The sequence below is a fragment of the Panicum virgatum genome, chromosome 4K (genome assembly GCF_016808335.1).
Source record: "Panicum virgatum strain AP13 chromosome 4K, P.virgatum_v5, whole genome shotgun sequence".
Classification (NCBI taxonomy): Eukaryota; Viridiplantae; Streptophyta; class Magnoliopsida; order Poales; family Poaceae; genus Panicum; species Panicum virgatum.
The window spans coordinates 32,525,815-32,542,567 of NC_053139.1; the positions used below are offsets into that span (position 1 = coordinate 32,525,815).

Sequence of the window (16,753 nt, forward strand, 5' to 3'; positions counted from 1 at the left end):
AGGCAGCTCATTAACAGTTAAAGGCACAATTGGATATGTTCCACCAGGTCAGATATTGTTGTTGTTGTTGTTGTTGTTGTTGTTGTTGTTATTATTATTATTATTATTATTATTATTATTATCATCATCATCATCATCTTTTCAATAGTTTTTTCCTCTAGTGAAAAAATGGTAATATCAGTGTTTTATTTACCCAAGTGAAATTGTAGTGTGAAACCCACTTCTTTTACTACTCATTAGTTAACCGCTAAATCCTTCATTTATATATGCTTTCAGAGTATGGCTCAGGGTATGGGGTGTCCACGGATGGTGACATATATAGCTATGGGGTGTTGCTATTGAAATGCTTACCGGAAAGAGGCCAACTGACAGTTTCAACCTTGGTGAGACAAGTCTAGTCAATCACGTGAAGATGGCCTATCCAAACAAATTACTGGAAATACTGGATGCTAGTGCAACCTACAGTGGAAACACCCAAGATGTCATGGATTTGGTCATTCATCCTGTGGTTAGACTTGCTCTAGCATGCTGCCAGGGCTCTCCAAGGCAAAGAATCAAGATGGACAGTGTGGTTGAGGAGTTGAATGCCATCAAGAAGGCATGCGCTGCTCTTATGGGTGTTCATGATAGGGAACGTAGCCACCTAATGTGGGCAAGCAACGAAAAAATATAGTATAACTAGATGATACTCCATGTGTTGCTACGGGGAGGGGAAGCTGAGAAAAAACTCTGCACTTATGTAAAGGATTGATATTTTTATAATGCCATGAAGATGTAAAACTTTTAACAATAGTGACTGCGCAGAACAAACTACGTGCTGAAAGTAGAGACTAGGGCAAATCTCAGCTCTAAACCCTAATTATACCGGCAACAATCGCTCTAACCTGCTGAAAATTTGTATTACAGCAAGGGCTTGCCTCACATAGGATTTTCCCTTGAAACAGCAAGGCAATACCCTTCCATTTTATTTTATCCCCAAGGACTCTCATGTGGTCTCAAAGCTGGCATTACTGAGTCCTCTGTGTTTCAAGCATACCCTATCGTCGAAGCGACCACTTCAAATGGAGGGATTCTCTGTCCTATGAAAAAAGAAAATGGAGAGATCCAATAGTTATTGCTGACCTTTTTTAAAAAAAACGAAGTTGTTGCTGAATTTGTTTCTGAATCCAAATGGTGACTAGGTCCTGTGATGTCGAGATTTTGCGCCAGGCAACCTGTGACGTCATGGCAAATAGAGCCATACAACTGTTTGTGTGAGAGTGATATCGGTGGCTATACTGTATTAGTTTTCTGGAGTATTCAGATGATACATGACTGTTGTTTGAATTATAGAATTGAATTATGCACTTGTAAATAAATACACATAATTAAAATTCTATCGGGAAGATCGTCTAGGTGATTATGGAAACTCACAAAAAACGCGGCCGGGGTAGCAAATTGTGTGGCACCTTCGCCATAGTATCCTTGAATTGTAGGTTCCGACGACGGTGGCGGAGGCCCCTTGTTGTTGTGACAAGGGAAGTTGCAATTAGGATCAGTGCAGATGGTCTCATGTGAAACTGCATCATTGCTATTGTCATCGTCTTCCGTGTCGTTTTCACCGTTAGGGAAACTCAATTCTAGATCGAAGATCCGGTTGTGAAGGTATTCGATGTACTCATGATGAGGATGAATAGCAGGAGGATCCACCCACCTAACAAACCTGCAGTTTTTCGGAGCCTTGGAAGACTGAAATTTGAATTCGTAGTTAGTAGTAGAATAGAAAAGGGACATATGTATTGAACGAACATTAGTAACACCTACCCATGCACGCGGGCATTTGAAGAAACATTGGCCTCCTTTGGAACCCTCGGTCGTCATCTGCACTAAGCAGTCCTCACCGTGCTTGCATTTTGGCCAATCTTCTTTGCAGTTATCGTATCCTCAGAGAGGATTGTTGGGGCAGAAATCAGTCTTGCTCTCTACTAGAAACTCAAACACTGCTTCCGGATAAGATTCAGGACCAACCAGTCTATCCCACACAATAGGAGGTCTCTTTTGTACCCCCTTTCCTCTCCCAGTCCCGAAACCCTTTCCGCTTGACGACCCTCTAGACATTACTAGTGAAGCAAGGCGGTGTTGTCCAAGTGAGTACCAACGCATCTGGCAATATATATATAAATGTATATAAGCACACAAAGGTTAAGTTGTCATGATGCAGAGTTGTTAACTCAGCAGAGAAGGTTATGGCCCCGGCCTATATATAGCACTGCACCGGCCTATACATAGCACTGCACCGGCCTATACATAGCACTGCCCCGGCCTATACATAGTCTACACCGTCCTATACATAGCCCTGCACCGGCCTATACATAGTGCCACTGCACCGGCCTATACATAGCCTGCACCGGCCTAATCGTCCCATTGGCACTGCATTGCCATATCCCATGGATCATAGGCCTGCACCGGCCTACTCGTCTTACAGCGACTGCACTATCCTATCCCATCTATCATAGCACTACAACATCCCATCCCGGCCATCGTAGCCCTGCATCCGCATAATCGTCGATGGTGGAACTGCTTTGCCATGTTGCAATGCACATCGTTGTCACATAACACATTAGGTACCACATAGTCATAGTAATCTAAGATAATACATCTAGTCATAGTAATCTAAGATAATACATCAGGTACAACACAATCAAAGTAACCTAACATAATACATCATCTAGCACAGCAGAAGCCATAGCGTCGGTAAGCATCTATCCCTGACCCCTACCATGGCCCTGACAGTCCACTCTACCCTTCTTCTGCTTTCTTGCTGACGCAGGTGCCCTAGGCCTGTTGTAGTCTACTGGAGAGAAGCGGACGGTAGGCCTAACCTCCCATCTTGGTGCCACATCCGCATGTACCGCATCGTCCTCAACAATGGCCTGAGTGTCTTGCGTCGGCTGTGGGAATCTGAAGTACTGGCCCAAGTCCATCTTGTGCTGAGTAGCACCAAAACCGTAACCCTCCGAAGCCGAATAAGAAGTCCCAGAACCGTCGTGCCTGTCGTTGTATTGTGAATCGTACAATAGGGATAATTGATCAATGCTGACTACTACAAAATAGAATATGTTAATACCCAAACTCAAGATATACACACCTGGGGCCATGGATGGGTTGAACCCTACGAAGCCTGGTTGCGGGTAACCTGTAGGTGGCACCCCGGACACGAAAGGTCTTGGCGGGGTAGACATGGTAGCATGCTGATACATCGACGGCCCCACTATGTCAGCAAGTGGAGTACGTGGGAGCTGGACGGTCATGCCTGTACCTGCAGAAATCATAGGAGGTCGTGGTGGCCTATCCCCGGTAGCTGAGGCGGCACGGTCCAGGATGACGTCGTCTGTTTGTCGGCATGTGACGACTTGAACCAGACGCTTCGCCTTTTGTCGAAGGCGAGAGAACATCTCAATAACATCATCATACCGCCCGCTTGAGTCCTGGGCACGAAGCAACGCAACATCTGCTAAGGCATCCTGCTCTATCTCCATGCCTATATCAGCCTGCAAAGATTTTGGATATTCACTTAATTATATGAATGCATTATTTGCATAAGCACGGAGACAAAAAGTAAAAGGAACAAAGATAAACATACCGCCAGCTCTTGCATTATGGATATTCACTTAATTAACACTAAATATTTTTATTAACGATAAAAATAAGTGAAAAACATTAAAATCAATACCTGCAGTCCGCCGGTCCGGCCGCCGACTAGCTCTGCTAGCCTGCTCGGCGCCCCGCCGGCAACGGCCTCTGCTGTCACCGCCTGCATGCCGCGGCAGCCGCCGCCTGTTGCGCTGACACCGCGCCTGGTCGCCCGCCGCTGCCACCTCACCCGCCCCTTGCCGCACCTACTCGCCTGGCCCACCCCGCCGCCTCACCCGCATGTTGACACTGTTTTTTGGCACGTGTCAATCTGTTGGGCAAGCGGCCGATGGAGAATGGGCCGGCGCTGGATCAAAGGAGAAGAAAGAGTATATTAGGCCTTTGGGCCAGGAGGAGGCATCGCAGCCGATGGGGCTATGGAAAGAGCTGGCGAGGCTACGTCAATAAGTTATCTTTTAGATTTGATTTTGTTTAAACTAGACAAGTTTGTTTCGTGATTCGCAAGTTGTAATCTCTCTGTATCGGCAAGGGAGGTTAGGGTTAGGCTATAAATAGTTGACCTCCGTCATTTGTAAACTTTGATCAACCGCATCCAAACACAAACCTTTACATTGAATGTATCTACTTTTCTGCACGGCAGCTTCGCCCTAGTTGCAGTAGTTTTTTCTCTTTTCGAGTTCTTCTTAACAGGTATGTTCCATCGCTTGTTGAAAAGTTCTGAGTAGAGTTGCGTAGATGGCTTCAGGTTGATGGCGCATCGCTTCTTCCTCCGTCTATGGCGCTCAAAGTTATCGAGCATGCTAGATCCGTCCAGCGGGGTTTAGCTGTTCACCAGTTATCGAGCACGTTAGATCCATCTGGTGGGGTCTGATTGTTCACCAGTTATTGAGCTCTCCAGATCTGTTCTACGGCAGCTGGTTTGCTCACCAATTATCGGTAAAAGTTGGCGATCTGTTAGATTAATTTGATCCGTTAGTCAAGCTTATTGTTGCTTTTACCACCAAGTTATCGATGTATGCTTAGATCTTGCTAGATTCGCTTGTTTAGTCTAGTTTGTTTTAAGTTTACATCACAATTTATCCAGCCTAGATTTATTCGCTATCGGCTCCTATCGTGTCAACCTTGACCATAGCCGATCGAGATCGAATCTAGGTGTTGCTTGCAAGTTATGTCGCTACGGACGTGGCTTGTCTCCCCGCGAAATCAGTTGTACGATGGCCGAATTCGCGCGTGCCTACCGTTATTGACTGGCTAGCCGATAAACCCCCGAAATTTAATGTCTATCTTCCTTGTCAATTGCAGGTCAAATTGACTGGCACGCCTAGCGCACCATACGTGCGCCGATGGGTTCGGTACGTCGGAGCAAAGCAGATCTCCCCGGCTCTAGCGTACGTGGAGCGTGAGAGTCCCCCTACGGTGGGATTTTCGCATCAACACCGGCCCGCGCCGCGCCTCCTCGCCCAGCCCGCCACCGCCGCCGCCTGGATGAGCGAGGGAGAGAGAGCGAGCGCTGAGAGAGCGAGAGCACGAGGGAGAGAGAGGGAGAGAGAGGGAGCGAGCGTTGAGAGAGTGTGTGTGTATGTGAGAGAGAGAGCGCCCGCACGAGGGAGAAAGATGCCCGTGACGGCAATAATACAAAATTTTCATCGAACCGTATCGGGAGACGAAATCTAATTTCGTCCGCTGAACAGGCGAAATACTCTGACCCACGTACAACTAGCTATTTAAATTTCGTCTACTCAGAAGACGACAATACTCTAGTTTTGTAATTGCTCAGATCAACGATATTTATTTGTAATTTTCTTAAAAAATTGTATTAAAAAAATTCAAAGTTATTCAGCCTTCCCAGTGAAATTTATTAACAAATCAGAGTGACCATGCTAGGTGGCCAGATTTGTTTTTTTATGGTTGTGCTAGGTGGCCAGATTTGTTTTTTTATGGTTGTAGACATTCACTTCTGAATGTTCAGACTGGATAATTTCCTTGATCTAAAAAATCAGAATGCCCATGAGTGCTCATTGGCATTTGACAGATTGAATGCGATGTACTACTGGAGCAACTGACCATGTTTGAATATTGATATTTTCCCATTACTTAATTATTATTTTTGCTTTAATTCACAAGTGACCAACAGTATACGTCATAGGTACTAAGGCATTCAGTCAGGACCTCAGACGATTAGACTATCAACTAGACTCGATTAATCGGTCTAATTGACTAGACTTGATTATATGATTTGAAAACATTGATAATAAATCTATTTTTTATTTTCCCAAAACTATAGAAAATACATAACATTGAGCGTGCGGTCGGCGCGAGTGACCACTTGAGTGCTTACATGATTTCCCAGTGCTGCTCGGTGCTTCAAAAAAAATGCATTCCTATGCTTTACATTTAATACAAGCATTCCAAACACCCCACTTCTCTGCTTATGGGCCCCTGCTGTGTTCTGACAGGTACCTCAGAAAATCTCGCAGGCACAGATCATTGGCCTCGTCATTTCCAAGCACTCTGGCGAGCTCTTTGGCCTTAACCCCAAACTCCTCGGCGTCGTCCTCCACCATGACCCTCCTCAGGGCAGCCGCGATGTCCTCGGGCGCGAACGAGCCGTCCTCCTCGCCCCGCGCCACCTCGACGCCCATCTTCTTCTCCACGAGATGCCTGGCGTTGAGGCCCTGGTCGAACATCAGCGGCAGCAGCACCAGGCACCAGCTTGACGCCGTTCGCCAGGCCCTCGGTGACGGAGTTCCAGCCGGCGTGCGTCAGGAACGCTCCGACGGATCCGTGGGCCAGGAAGCTCACCTGAGGCACCCAGCCTCGGCACACGACTCCGCGCCCGCTGACCCGCTCCTCGAAGCCGGCCGGCAAGCCGCGCGTGCCGCTGCCGCCTTCTCCTCCGGTGCCGGCGTCGCCGCCGGGAGCCCGGAATGCCCAGAGGAACGGCAGGCCGGAGGCCTCCAAGCCGAGCGCGATCGTCTCCAGCCGCGCGCCGGTCAGCTTCGCCTCGCTGCCGAAGGCCGCGTACACGACGGAGCCGGGAGCCTGCCCGTCCAGCCACCGCAGCGTTGCCTCGTGGCCGGCGACGCCCTGCGCCGGCGGCGGAGGGAACAGCCCCACGGGGATCACCGGCTTCTGGTACAGCTCGGCGAGCAGCCGCAGCCACTCCGGCTCGAGCTCCCTGCTGCTCCGGATGCCCACTACCTGGCTGCCATGGATGGACATGCCGGAGCGGTAGAGCTCCGCCACGCCGGACACATCCGGGACGGCGGCCGGCATGAACATCTCGCGCGCCTCGTGGCCGCGGTACGCGACGGCGGTCGGGAACGGCACGAAGTCGGGGACCTCGGTGAGGTGCTCCGGCGCCGTCTTGGCGTGCCTCCCGCGGCCCATGAGCGCCTCCGGCGGGCCGAAGAAGCTGAGCACGGCGGCGCTGTAGAGGCTGAGGTACGCGCACGGCACGCCGTGCCTCGCCGCCGCCGCGGGCGCCCAGTACACGGCGTAGTCGGTGAGGACCCAGTCCGGCCGCGGCGGCTCCGGCGCCCGCAAGGCGTCCGACAGCGCGCCGGCTAAGGCGGTGTCGCAGGCCAGGCGCAGGTACGGGCGGAGGTCGTCGGAGGGGAGGTCGATGCTCGCCTCGGCGCCCTCGGGCAGGTGCTCGACGCGCGGCAGTGCGACGTCCACGACGCGGATGAGGCCGCCGAGGTCGGGAGGGATGTCGATGAGCCGGCGGGTGGTGTTCGGAGTGGAGAGGAGGGTGACCCGGTGGCCCTGCCGAGCTATGCGCTTGGCGAGCTCCGTGAAGGGGAGGATGTGGCCGAAGGCCAGCCATGGCAGCAGCACGACGTGCATGCTGCAGGCGTGGTTGATGGCTTTGGCAAAGGAAACCAGAGCCTTTTTTTCAGGGTATGCTCTTGAATTCTCCAATCAAATAGCAAATGGGGGAACCAGCCAGTCAGAAGCCACAACTCGCAACAAACCAACCACCGTTGTGAACCGTTTAAACAATGACAGTGATTTAGTACTCAAATAACTACCACCAGACATGGATGGTGGATGCTGCTACACGACAAACTAGACAGTGAGGTGCAATGCAACATGTCTCTCTTTTTCTGAACACCACAGGTTTTCTAGACCCGGTTTCTCCTTTTGTTGTATGAATAGGAAATTTTCCTTTCTCTCAAAAGATGAAAAGATGTTAACAACAAGTGGATGCAATGCCTATCAGATAAGGCAGAAAAATGAGCAGAATTACAACAGGCAGCTTTATCAATATCTTGTTATGCGAGCAAGTAAACCAGTGGGCGTCGGAACTGTTTTTATGTGACCGGATCCAATCAAATCGCGGAGGAGGAATCGCGTATCAAGAGGAGATAATCTTAGCTTTGTCTTCTCCAGTGAAGAGAGTAGCATCTCCTTATACTTTTTGCGGTTCAACAGCGAAAGAATTTCCTTCCTACCCTGCACAACAAAACTAACTTATCTGTAAAAGATGTCCATATTAACAACTATGCAAAACTAAAAATATTTGTCAAGGTGCACAAACCTGGGATAGGCCTTTCAATATGGGGCCAATTCTCGGAATAGCAAACCAGTAAATGTTTGGATCAATAAGTTGGCGTGTCTGGAAGGGAAAATGACCAGAATAAACAGTAATATACTGTTAGTACTTAGTGAGCACTAGTCACCAGGATCTAATCTTTTTATTACCAAACTAGGTGTAGCCAACACTTATTAACTGATAAGCACGGAAACAAACAATAAAGTAAATACAGCCATATATATTCATTCGGTATTTCAAATGGAATTTGAACATAACTTTCTTGAAATTATGTCCCCACTACCTGTGATAATGATCTTAAAACAAATGAGGAAATTACTTACCAAAAGACCAGCATTCATCAAAAGTGTTATATGTTTGTCTGTAACATCACCACCGCGTGATAACAGTGAACACTGCAATCAGAGATATCAGATATATTCGACTATTATTTTATTTCAGTACATGAAAACATTGGTGTGGAAAGCTTTACCACAGTGGCATACTATATCTTGGTTCATCACCTAGTTTTATTTAAGAAACTACAGACTGGAATGAAATGCCGTCTAAAGAATAGCAACACAAAAATTCCAACCGTAATCCATTGATATTTCTCAATAGCAAATGATAATTACCTCTAATAAACAAAAGGTCAAGATCTAATCCTGCACGGAAGTAACTAACACCAAATTCTTGATACTTACCAGTTCTAATTGATTAATGCTAACATCCAGTTTTGAAGGGACAACATATCTCTCAAACCACTCAAACACTTCACTACCATCTTGGTCTTCACCCCCGGACCGCTTAATTGCAAAAGCAACCTGCATATGTTCCATGCAACAAAAAAAAGAAGAAGATAAATTAATAGTTTATTATGAAAAACATAAAGCAAATATGATGGATTTATATATTGGTAATTTGGTAATTGAACATATTATTACTAAAGCTATAGTATGAAAAAGGAGAGAATAAGATGAACATATTCACCGCTGTGAAGTTGTGAATGCATTTGGGAAAAAGTTAATATTCAAATATAAAGTAAATAAGATGCCCATCTGTTATTTAAATGTATCCCTCTCTCATAATAATCCATGAAAATTACAGAATTCATCAAAAAAGCATGCACCAGTTTCAGGCATCTAAAAAATGCCTAAATATAGCATAGTGCAACAATCTGATCAAACTATACAAGTAACAGCTGGAACTAAATTCACATGGTGACAATACCAGGTCAAAACTTTTAATGAACAAATTATTCTGTTCAATATTTTGTACATAACTGCAAAGGGAAATGACTGGCTCTTGTCCTTTTACAACAGAATGTTCAACATGCAGCTGTTCACATATCTATGATGGTATTTCATAGTCCAATTACTGTCATCTAGTGAGGCTATAAATGCCAGGGCATAGAGATACCTGTTTCAAATAATCATCCATGAACATGATTGCATGATCATCCTGCCCAGAACTAAGTTTGAATATACGCAGCACTTTGTCTTTCTTGAATGACTGCAAAACAAGAAGGCCTTTTTCATTTTTCATTGTCATAGTGATAACCAAGAAAAAAAAACTCTTCAGAAATTTAGTTTTTTGTTTGTTATTATATCAAATCTCTGAATTTGACTGGCGATAAAATCTAGCATGGTCACATGATAATTCTAGAAACCAACACAGAAATACAGACATGAAATGTATTGTTCCGTAAAACAAGCAATGCACTGATGTCCCAGAAAAGAGCAATAGCATGAGTTTAAAAGAAAACCTCCAAGTCTCTGTCAACTTGTGTTCTATCCTTCACACTGCTATACAATTGTGACTGCAAAACGAATGGCTGCACCACAAGCTGCAAGTGATGGCAAAATAGGATGTAACTTACTCAGTACCAAAAAAAAAAAGGGAAGCAATGAAACCAGTACAACTGATTAACAAGTACAAAATAAAACATGTTTCTGTGTGATCATTATTCTCTTATAGAAGGATTGGAAAGATGAGACCATATTTATAAGGGAGACAAAGTACCTTTTCCAGCTTTGGAAACTGGGTGCGCATCAATTGAAGAGCTATCATGGTATCGTTGAATGTAAGATTGTCCTCTGCATCATCAGAACTGTTAAATACAGTAATAGTTTCAGTTTTCTATGACTGAAGACACACAAGAGAGGCAACCAAACTGGAGAGAATAGCACCCACCAAGGCTTGAGCAGATTTGATCTCTACCTAGAGGATGTTCATCATTATCATTAGGAGAGCGTGGTCGCTTTTTGGAAGACGATGAATATGATGATGATGCTTCTGTCATCTTGATATGTTGGCTCTCCTTTCAATTCTGACAGATGGCATCACATGAACAAGATGAAACATCAGTGTACAATGACAGGAGTCCTCTGTTTTGCATGACATAAATTCATCAATTTTAAATAATCAGAGTACTTGACTACTTGTGAGAAATCTTGCAAGATCTGGGCACAAACAAAAGAATGGAAAAATCAAAATCACCATACATTTCAGGATGGTGCGAACATGATTAATGTATTGCTGATATTCAAGAGAAGCAGCTGAGTTCGTATACTAAAACAACTTATGAGTTATGACTGCCCCTGCTCACTTATTAGCAAGTCGAAATTAACCACTAATACCAATCACAGTACCCATTTCTTGTCCTTTGATAGGCTAATGACACTAATCTTATTGTTCCTTTGAGAGGTTCCTCGGACAAACTACTAAGCAACTTAGCAACAACCAAGCACGAACCAAACTAAAAGACCTTTTGCAGAGCCCCCCACCACGGCACTACTGCATCTGCGCAGACTAAGCAGAAGCCAACATCTGGTCCACGTGGCGCTGCACGTTGTCCCTGAGCCGGCGGAGCGCCCTGGCGAACTCCGGCAGCTCAGCCTCCCCGAGCGCTTCCACGTCCGCCTCCCACCAGAACTTCCCGCCGCCCTTGACCACAGCCTGGCGCACCTTCTCCCCGACGGCGTCCATCCGAGCCTTCACAGACGCCGCGCGAGCCTTGGTCTCCTCCGTCCGGCGCACGATGGCTTCCACGGCCCCGCGGTCCGAGGCACTCATGCAGTCGCCGTCCTGAAGAAGCGCGAGGAGGTCGCCGTCGTCCTCGTCGCCGGGGAGCGGGTCGAAGCGGCGGAGGACGTGGTCGACGGAGGGGGTGCCCAGCGCGAACGCCCTGCCGCCGGGGGAGAAGACGACGAAGGCGACGTGCGCGCCGCAGAGGAGGGAGAGCTCGGAGCCCTTCTTGAGCAGCCCGGACTTGCGCTTGGAGAAGGTGACCTCTCGCCGGTCGTCGTCCTTGATGAGGCGGATTTCGATGCGCTGCCGCCCCTTGCTCGGCCTCCCCATCGTCGTGGCTGCCCTGAGGCTTTTCTTTCCTCTCCTTGCCCTCGAGGTCTCTCTCTCTTTTCTCAGCAAGACGAGATGCGTCGATGCAAGGAAGGAGGGAGAGGGCAGGAGGGAGTATAAATAGAAGAAACGCTGCCAAAAATGGAGACGGGATCCGATTGGCGATTTCCTTTCTTGCATCCTTCCTTCCTTCCTGGTGCGGTACGGTGTGGGGGAAGGAGGCGGAGGCCAATCGGGGTCCTCAATTAATGGAGGAAAAATCAATCTCCTCCGCGCGGCGATTGAGGGAACAGAGAAAGGGAAATTCGGATCCGATTGCACACGCAGCAAATCCGGGGGGGAGAAGATCCAACGCACGAAAGCTCGCTAGTGTGCAATTATTAACAGCAATGGGCTGGGGCTTTTGACTTACTAGCAAAGAAGGAACCGCTCCAACTTCAGATGATCTCCGCTCCTCTCCCCGCCAGCACAGGAGAGAAGGAAGGGCAGGAAGAGCGCGGCGGCGGGAGGACCTCCGGCGACGTCGAAGACAGGAGGCCTGTAGTTGCTGGTTGGGGCGAGCGGCGGGTGTGGGCCTGTGGGGGCAGGGGAAGGGGAAGAAATTAGATGAGGTGGGCCGTGGGCTGGATGGAATGGAACACTTGCGCCTTTTTTATTTTTATATTTTTCGAAAACATTTTTTACAGAAATATATTTTCAATATCATAATTTACAGTTTTTTACCCCTACCGCCCGGCAGGGGGGCGGCAGGGGGCCTGCCGCTCAGCAGCGGGGCGGCAGGGACTTATATATAAATTTAAAAAAAAATATTTGCGCGGGAGCCCTTGGCGGGAGCCTGCCGCCCCCCTGGCGGGCGACAGGGGGCCCTGCCGCCCGCTAGGGGGGCGGCAGGCTCCCCAGTCCTGTATAAAAGGGTTTCCCTCCCCCTCCCCCCTCATTTGCTTCCCACGACATCCAGAGAGCGGGAGGGAGAGAGGAGGGGTGAGGGAGAGAGTTGTAACGGCGAAGCCCTGCCGGATTTTGGATCCTAACCGCAGGTAATAAATATTTCTCAACTTTCTCAATCTAAATTTATTGTATGTTTAATTCTATAATTAGTGTATGCAGCAGTAATGATATTTTAGCGATTTAGGTAATGTTTTTAATATAATTTAGGTAGAATTAAGATTAGTTTTTAGAAAAACCAATTAGGTTTACCAATAATTTTTGTGGTATTGATTAGTTGTTTAATACGAGAAAAAATTTCGAGAAATAATCAGAAATTGTAGAAAATATTAGAAAAGTATATGAAACATTCAGATAAATTGTAGAAAATGCAGAAAAATTTAGAAAATGTTAGAAAAATATATTTATAAAAATATATTGTAAAAAATTGTAGGAAATGCACGAAAATGTTAGAAAAGTTTATGAAAATTTAAGATAAATTGTAGAAAAATGTAGAAAAATTAAAGAAAATGTAGAAAACTTATATTTTTTTGTGTTAGGTATGGCCGGAGATACGCCAGCTCAACTTGACGGAGTCATAGACTCGTCGCACCGGTCCTTTCTTGCTGTGGTTCAGCGCGTGAAACTTAACGTGCTGCGTCCACGTCCACCAGCGGAATTTATTCCTGTTGAGCCACGATGGGTGCCCAGGTGATATGTCGTCGGATTATGTTTTTAAAAATACGTTTGTTTCGTATACGTTTCGTACATAATGTACTTACATTTGATCGTTCTATTTTTCAGGTTGTGTGAGGCTGGTCTTCTTACTATAGGTCGTCTTGCTAATAGTGGTTTAGTACAGCTGGACAGGTCTCTACTTACGGCTCTAGTTGATAGATGGAGGCCTGAGACAAACACCTTCCACCTCCCTTGTGGGGAGATGACACCGACCCTACAGGACGTTGCGATGCTGCTGGGTCTTCCTATCAGTGGGGATGCCGTAGGGCCTCGTGTCGTCCCGCCTACGTGGTTGGACGATCTAGAAGAGCGTTTTGCAAATATTGACATCGCGATTGATGTAGAAGAGCACCCAAAAGCAACAGGCCCTGCCAAAGCATGGATCCTCCAGTTCCAGGTACATACCTTGTTATGGAACGATTAATGTTAGAGTTATGCTTTTTACTAGTGCAGTTATGGTTTTATTTTATAATTGATCTCGTACTCATAAATGTTCATCATTTCTATGCAGCCCGACAATTTGGCACATGATGCTGATGATGATAGCGTCACTCGATCCCTTGAGGCATACCTGTTGTGGTTGTTTGGATACATAATGTTTAACAACTCACACGGGGCCTATGTGGATAGGGTGCTTGTGCCTTACGTACTGGAGATCGCAGAGACAGCTGTGGAGGAAATGCCTCAATACAGTTGGGGTGCAGTGGTACTTGCAGCCACGTACCGTGGCCTCTGCAAGGCATCGGTGCAAAATAAGCACAATGCAATTCTTACAGGATGTCCAATTCTGCTACAGCTTTGGTCGTACGAGAGGATAGCGATTGGTCGCCCGCTTGTCGACCACTCACCGTATGAGCTGGATATGTACGGTGACACCGAGGACGATAGGCCCACCATGGGGACTCTCTGGTACGCTCGTCAGGTACGGAAATAACTGCTACTCGTACTATTCTGTTGGCAATTCTGTTGCTTTGTTTTACCCTCTTTGTATTTCTTATTTGTACATATTATTATTAATTTTGTGCAGAAGAGGTGGGCCCACGTACTAATGGTTTTTATTTGTATCCATATCTAAAACACATCTAATGGCCACAGCAAGTTGTCCACAGCAGGGAGCCTGCCGCCCCCCTGGCGGGCGGTAGGCCCCCTGCCGCCCAGTGGATTGGCGGCAGGGGGCCTGCCGCCCGCCAGGGGGCGGCAGGCTCCCGCCAAGGGCTCCCGCGCAAATAAAATTTTTTTAAATTTACATATAAGTCCCTGCCGCCCCGCTGCTGGGCGGCAGGCCCCCTGCCGCCCCCCTGCCGGGCGGTAGGGGTACAAAACTGTAAATTGTGATATTGAAAATATATTTCTGTAAAAAATGTTTTCGAAAAATATAAAAATAAAAAAGGCGCTGGAACACTTCGTTATTGCACTCCCCTAAAAAATTGATGGTCCAACTGCATAGTATAGAATAGATAGGAGTAAAATGCATCGGCGGCCCGTAAATTTGACCTCATCGCGGTCTTCAAACTTCCAAAATATACATCCGAGTCTTCAAACTTGTTAATTGATTCATGTAGGGTCCAAATCACTGTTAGGTTTGTTAAACCGTCAACGTGTCAAACTGACTAGACGTTGATGTGGACCTGATATGTGGGGCCCACATGTCAGACCCACCTCCCTCTTTCCTCATCCTTCCTCCCGGCCGCTCCCTTCACTGCCACTCTGCTCCACCGGCGCCCCTCCTCCACCTTCCTCGCCGGCCCGGCCCGCTCCTCTTCCCGCCGGCCGTGAAGGCACCCCCTCCTCCTTCCTCGCGGTCGTGGCGGCACCCCTCCTCCTCCTTCCTCGCCGGTCGTGGCGGCACCCCTCCTTTTCCTCGCCGGCCGTGGCAGCACCCATTCCTCCTCCTTCCTCGCCGGCCGCGGCGGCACCCCTCCTCCTTCCTCTTCCTGTAAAAGTACGGGACCCTTTTCTCCCAAAACCCTAGCCACCACCATCATTGCAGCCGCCCCTTACTTCCCCACCACCGGCCATCTTTGATTGGCCGCTTTCGGTGAGCCTCCTCTCGATTCCCTACATTGGGAGCTTCTACTTCCTCTCCTCGACCAATTCCTATGCTCACCCAATCTTCTTCCTTGCCATGCAGGTGCCCCGACGAGCTTCTCCCGTCAGCACCGCCACTCCTCGTCGTGCCGCACCCTCGCCGCTGTTCACTATTCCTCGCCCCTTGGTGACCTTCGCCCCTACCTGGACCACGCCATGCTCTCGCCTCCTTGCTGCCTTGCTGTGTCGTGCCATCGCTCGCCGTCGCCGATCGGGGCTGCGCCAAACATGCCACGATGCGTTCCGCCTGCTCCCCTACCAGGAGCTGCCGCAGAGGATTGGAGAAGATAGGCCGGGCTGACATGTGGGCCTCACATGTCCCCGTCATCACCTACCAGTTTACCATTAGACACGTTTAGTTGAAAAAATAGAGATTTGGACCTCGTACGAAACTATAACCAAATTTGTTGAGGTGAATGTACAATTTTGGAGTTTAGAAACCGGAATGACACCCGCTGCCAAGTTTAAAGACCGTCGGTGCATTTTACTGTATAGATCTATCTATCTGTAATATAAGGATCCAAATAAATTGAAAGTCACTCCCACTAAAAATTTAACCCCCACCTTCTCACATAGGGCCCACTTATCAGAAAGTTTTTTATTGTCGCCTGGCCCAAAACCACCAATGCAAAAATTGATGATTCTAAAATGTTTCTGCCAATCCCCTCTGTTTGCTTGCACCGACCCTTGCCCTAGCCGCGCGCCTGTACCCACCCGGAATTTCCGCCCATCAATCGCCATCTCCTCCCTGCCCCCACTCCGCCGCACGCCGGCGCCCCCCACCCCGGCCCCGCGGTCATCACACCCCGTGCGCCTCTTGATGATCGGGTTTCCTTCTATAGGACCATCGTGCCCTATCCAATCCCCCTCCCATGCCTCACCCCCATGCTCCCCTTCTCGGGCGGCGGCGCACCTCGGATCCCACCGGCGGCGCCCTCCCTCCAACGTCTCTCTCCATCACCCGGCGCCTACCTCTCTCCACGCGGGATGCAGCCAACGCGGGACCGAAGCGGCTCGGGAACGGTGGCTACGCGCGGGAGGGCGGCCGGAGGTCGAGGCGCGGCGTGCGGGATGAGTGGGCACGGTGCAGGAGCGGCCAGGCGGCGCGCGGGAGGGCAAGTCGCGCGCAGCAGGCGACGCGCGCCACCCGCCGCGGATTCCCCACGCGCGGCCGCCGTCCCCGCCGGAGGATGTGGGCCACCGTGCAGGGGCAAGCGCGGGCGTCGGTGGTGGAGGGCGCTGGGCAGCCGCGCAAGCATCGAGATTCCTTTCTCCGTCACCGCTCCGCGCTTCTCCCCCAAGGCGGGCTGGCCAGCGACCACAGAGCTCGTCGAGGACGCCCTCCTCTGCGTCAGGCCTGACAACCCCATGCTCGTCTACAGGAGGTGGCTCCAACTCATCTGCGGCCCCGGCACCCGCCCCATGTTCCGTGAGTTCCACCGCGCGCCCCCGCGGCTGGTCTTCCTCAGCAAC

The 16,753-nt window shown here is 48.8% G+C and overlaps 4 protein-coding genes and 1 long non-coding RNA gene across 9 annotated transcripts; all 5 read right to left on the reverse strand.

Moving 5' to 3' along the window:
* Positions 1–138: 138 nt before the first annotated feature.
* On the reverse strand, positions 139–2,180 carry LOC120705178. The gene is made up of 3 exons (XR_005687822.1): positions 1,804–2,180; positions 1,414–1,728; positions 139–1,214 (listed from the first exon to the last, which is right to left on the reverse strand). It is a non-coding gene; the product is annotated as an uncharacterized LOC120705178 (long non-coding RNA).
* Positions 2,181–2,584: 404 nt separating this feature from the next.
* On the reverse strand, positions 2,585–3,521 carry LOC120705179. The gene is made up of 2 exons (XM_039989665.1): positions 3,128–3,521; positions 2,585–3,030 (listed from the first exon to the last, which is right to left on the reverse strand). The coding sequence occupies exons 1-2, from the start codon at positions 3,516–3,518 to the stop codon at positions 2,831–2,833; spliced, it is 591 nt and encodes a 196-aa protein (XP_039845599.1). The 5' UTR covers positions 3,519–3,521; the 3' UTR covers positions 2,585–2,830.
* A 2,541-nt stretch (positions 3,522–6,062) lies between these two features.
* LOC120702141 (putative UDP-rhamnose:rhamnosyltransferase 1) lies at positions 6,063–7,482 on the reverse strand. Its single transcript, XM_039985899.1, has 2 exons — positions 6,343–7,482; positions 6,063–6,308 (listed from the first exon to the last, which is right to left on the reverse strand). The coding sequence occupies exons 1-2, from the start codon at positions 7,480–7,482 to the stop codon at positions 6,063–6,065; spliced, it is 1,386 nt and encodes a 461-aa protein (XP_039841833.1).
* Positions 7,483–7,599: 117 nt separating this feature from the next.
* LOC120703680 (serine/threonine-protein kinase 19-like) lies at positions 7,600–12,115 on the reverse strand. 5 transcript variants are annotated; one of them, XM_039987831.1, is made up of 9 exons: positions 11,943–12,115; positions 10,364–10,490; positions 10,193–10,266; positions 9,936–10,016; positions 9,590–9,682; positions 8,875–8,994; positions 8,515–8,586; positions 8,177–8,254; positions 7,600–8,091 (listed from the first exon to the last, which is right to left on the reverse strand). In XM_039987831.1, the coding sequence occupies exons 2-9, from the start codon at positions 10,470–10,472 to the stop codon at positions 7,900–7,902; spliced, it is 819 nt and encodes a 272-aa protein (XP_039843765.1). In that variant the 5' UTR covers positions 10,473–10,490; positions 11,943–12,115; the 3' UTR covers positions 7,600–7,899. The 5 variants fall into 5 exon arrangements, with proteins under 5 accessions (XP_039843765.1, XP_039843766.1, XP_039843763.1 ...); XM_039987832.1 differs by having other exon boundaries at positions 10,391–10,499; XM_039987829.1 differs by having other exon boundaries at positions 10,364–10,499.
* LOC120703681 (agamous-like MADS-box protein AGL29) lies at positions 10,664–11,935 on the reverse strand. The gene has a single exon (XM_039987835.1). It carries the CDS (start codon positions 11,708–11,710, stop codon positions 10,982–10,984), a length of 729 nt encoding a protein of 242 aa, XP_039843769.1. The 5' UTR covers positions 11,711–11,935; the 3' UTR covers positions 10,664–10,981.
* Positions 12,116–16,753: the final 4,638 nt, after the last annotated feature.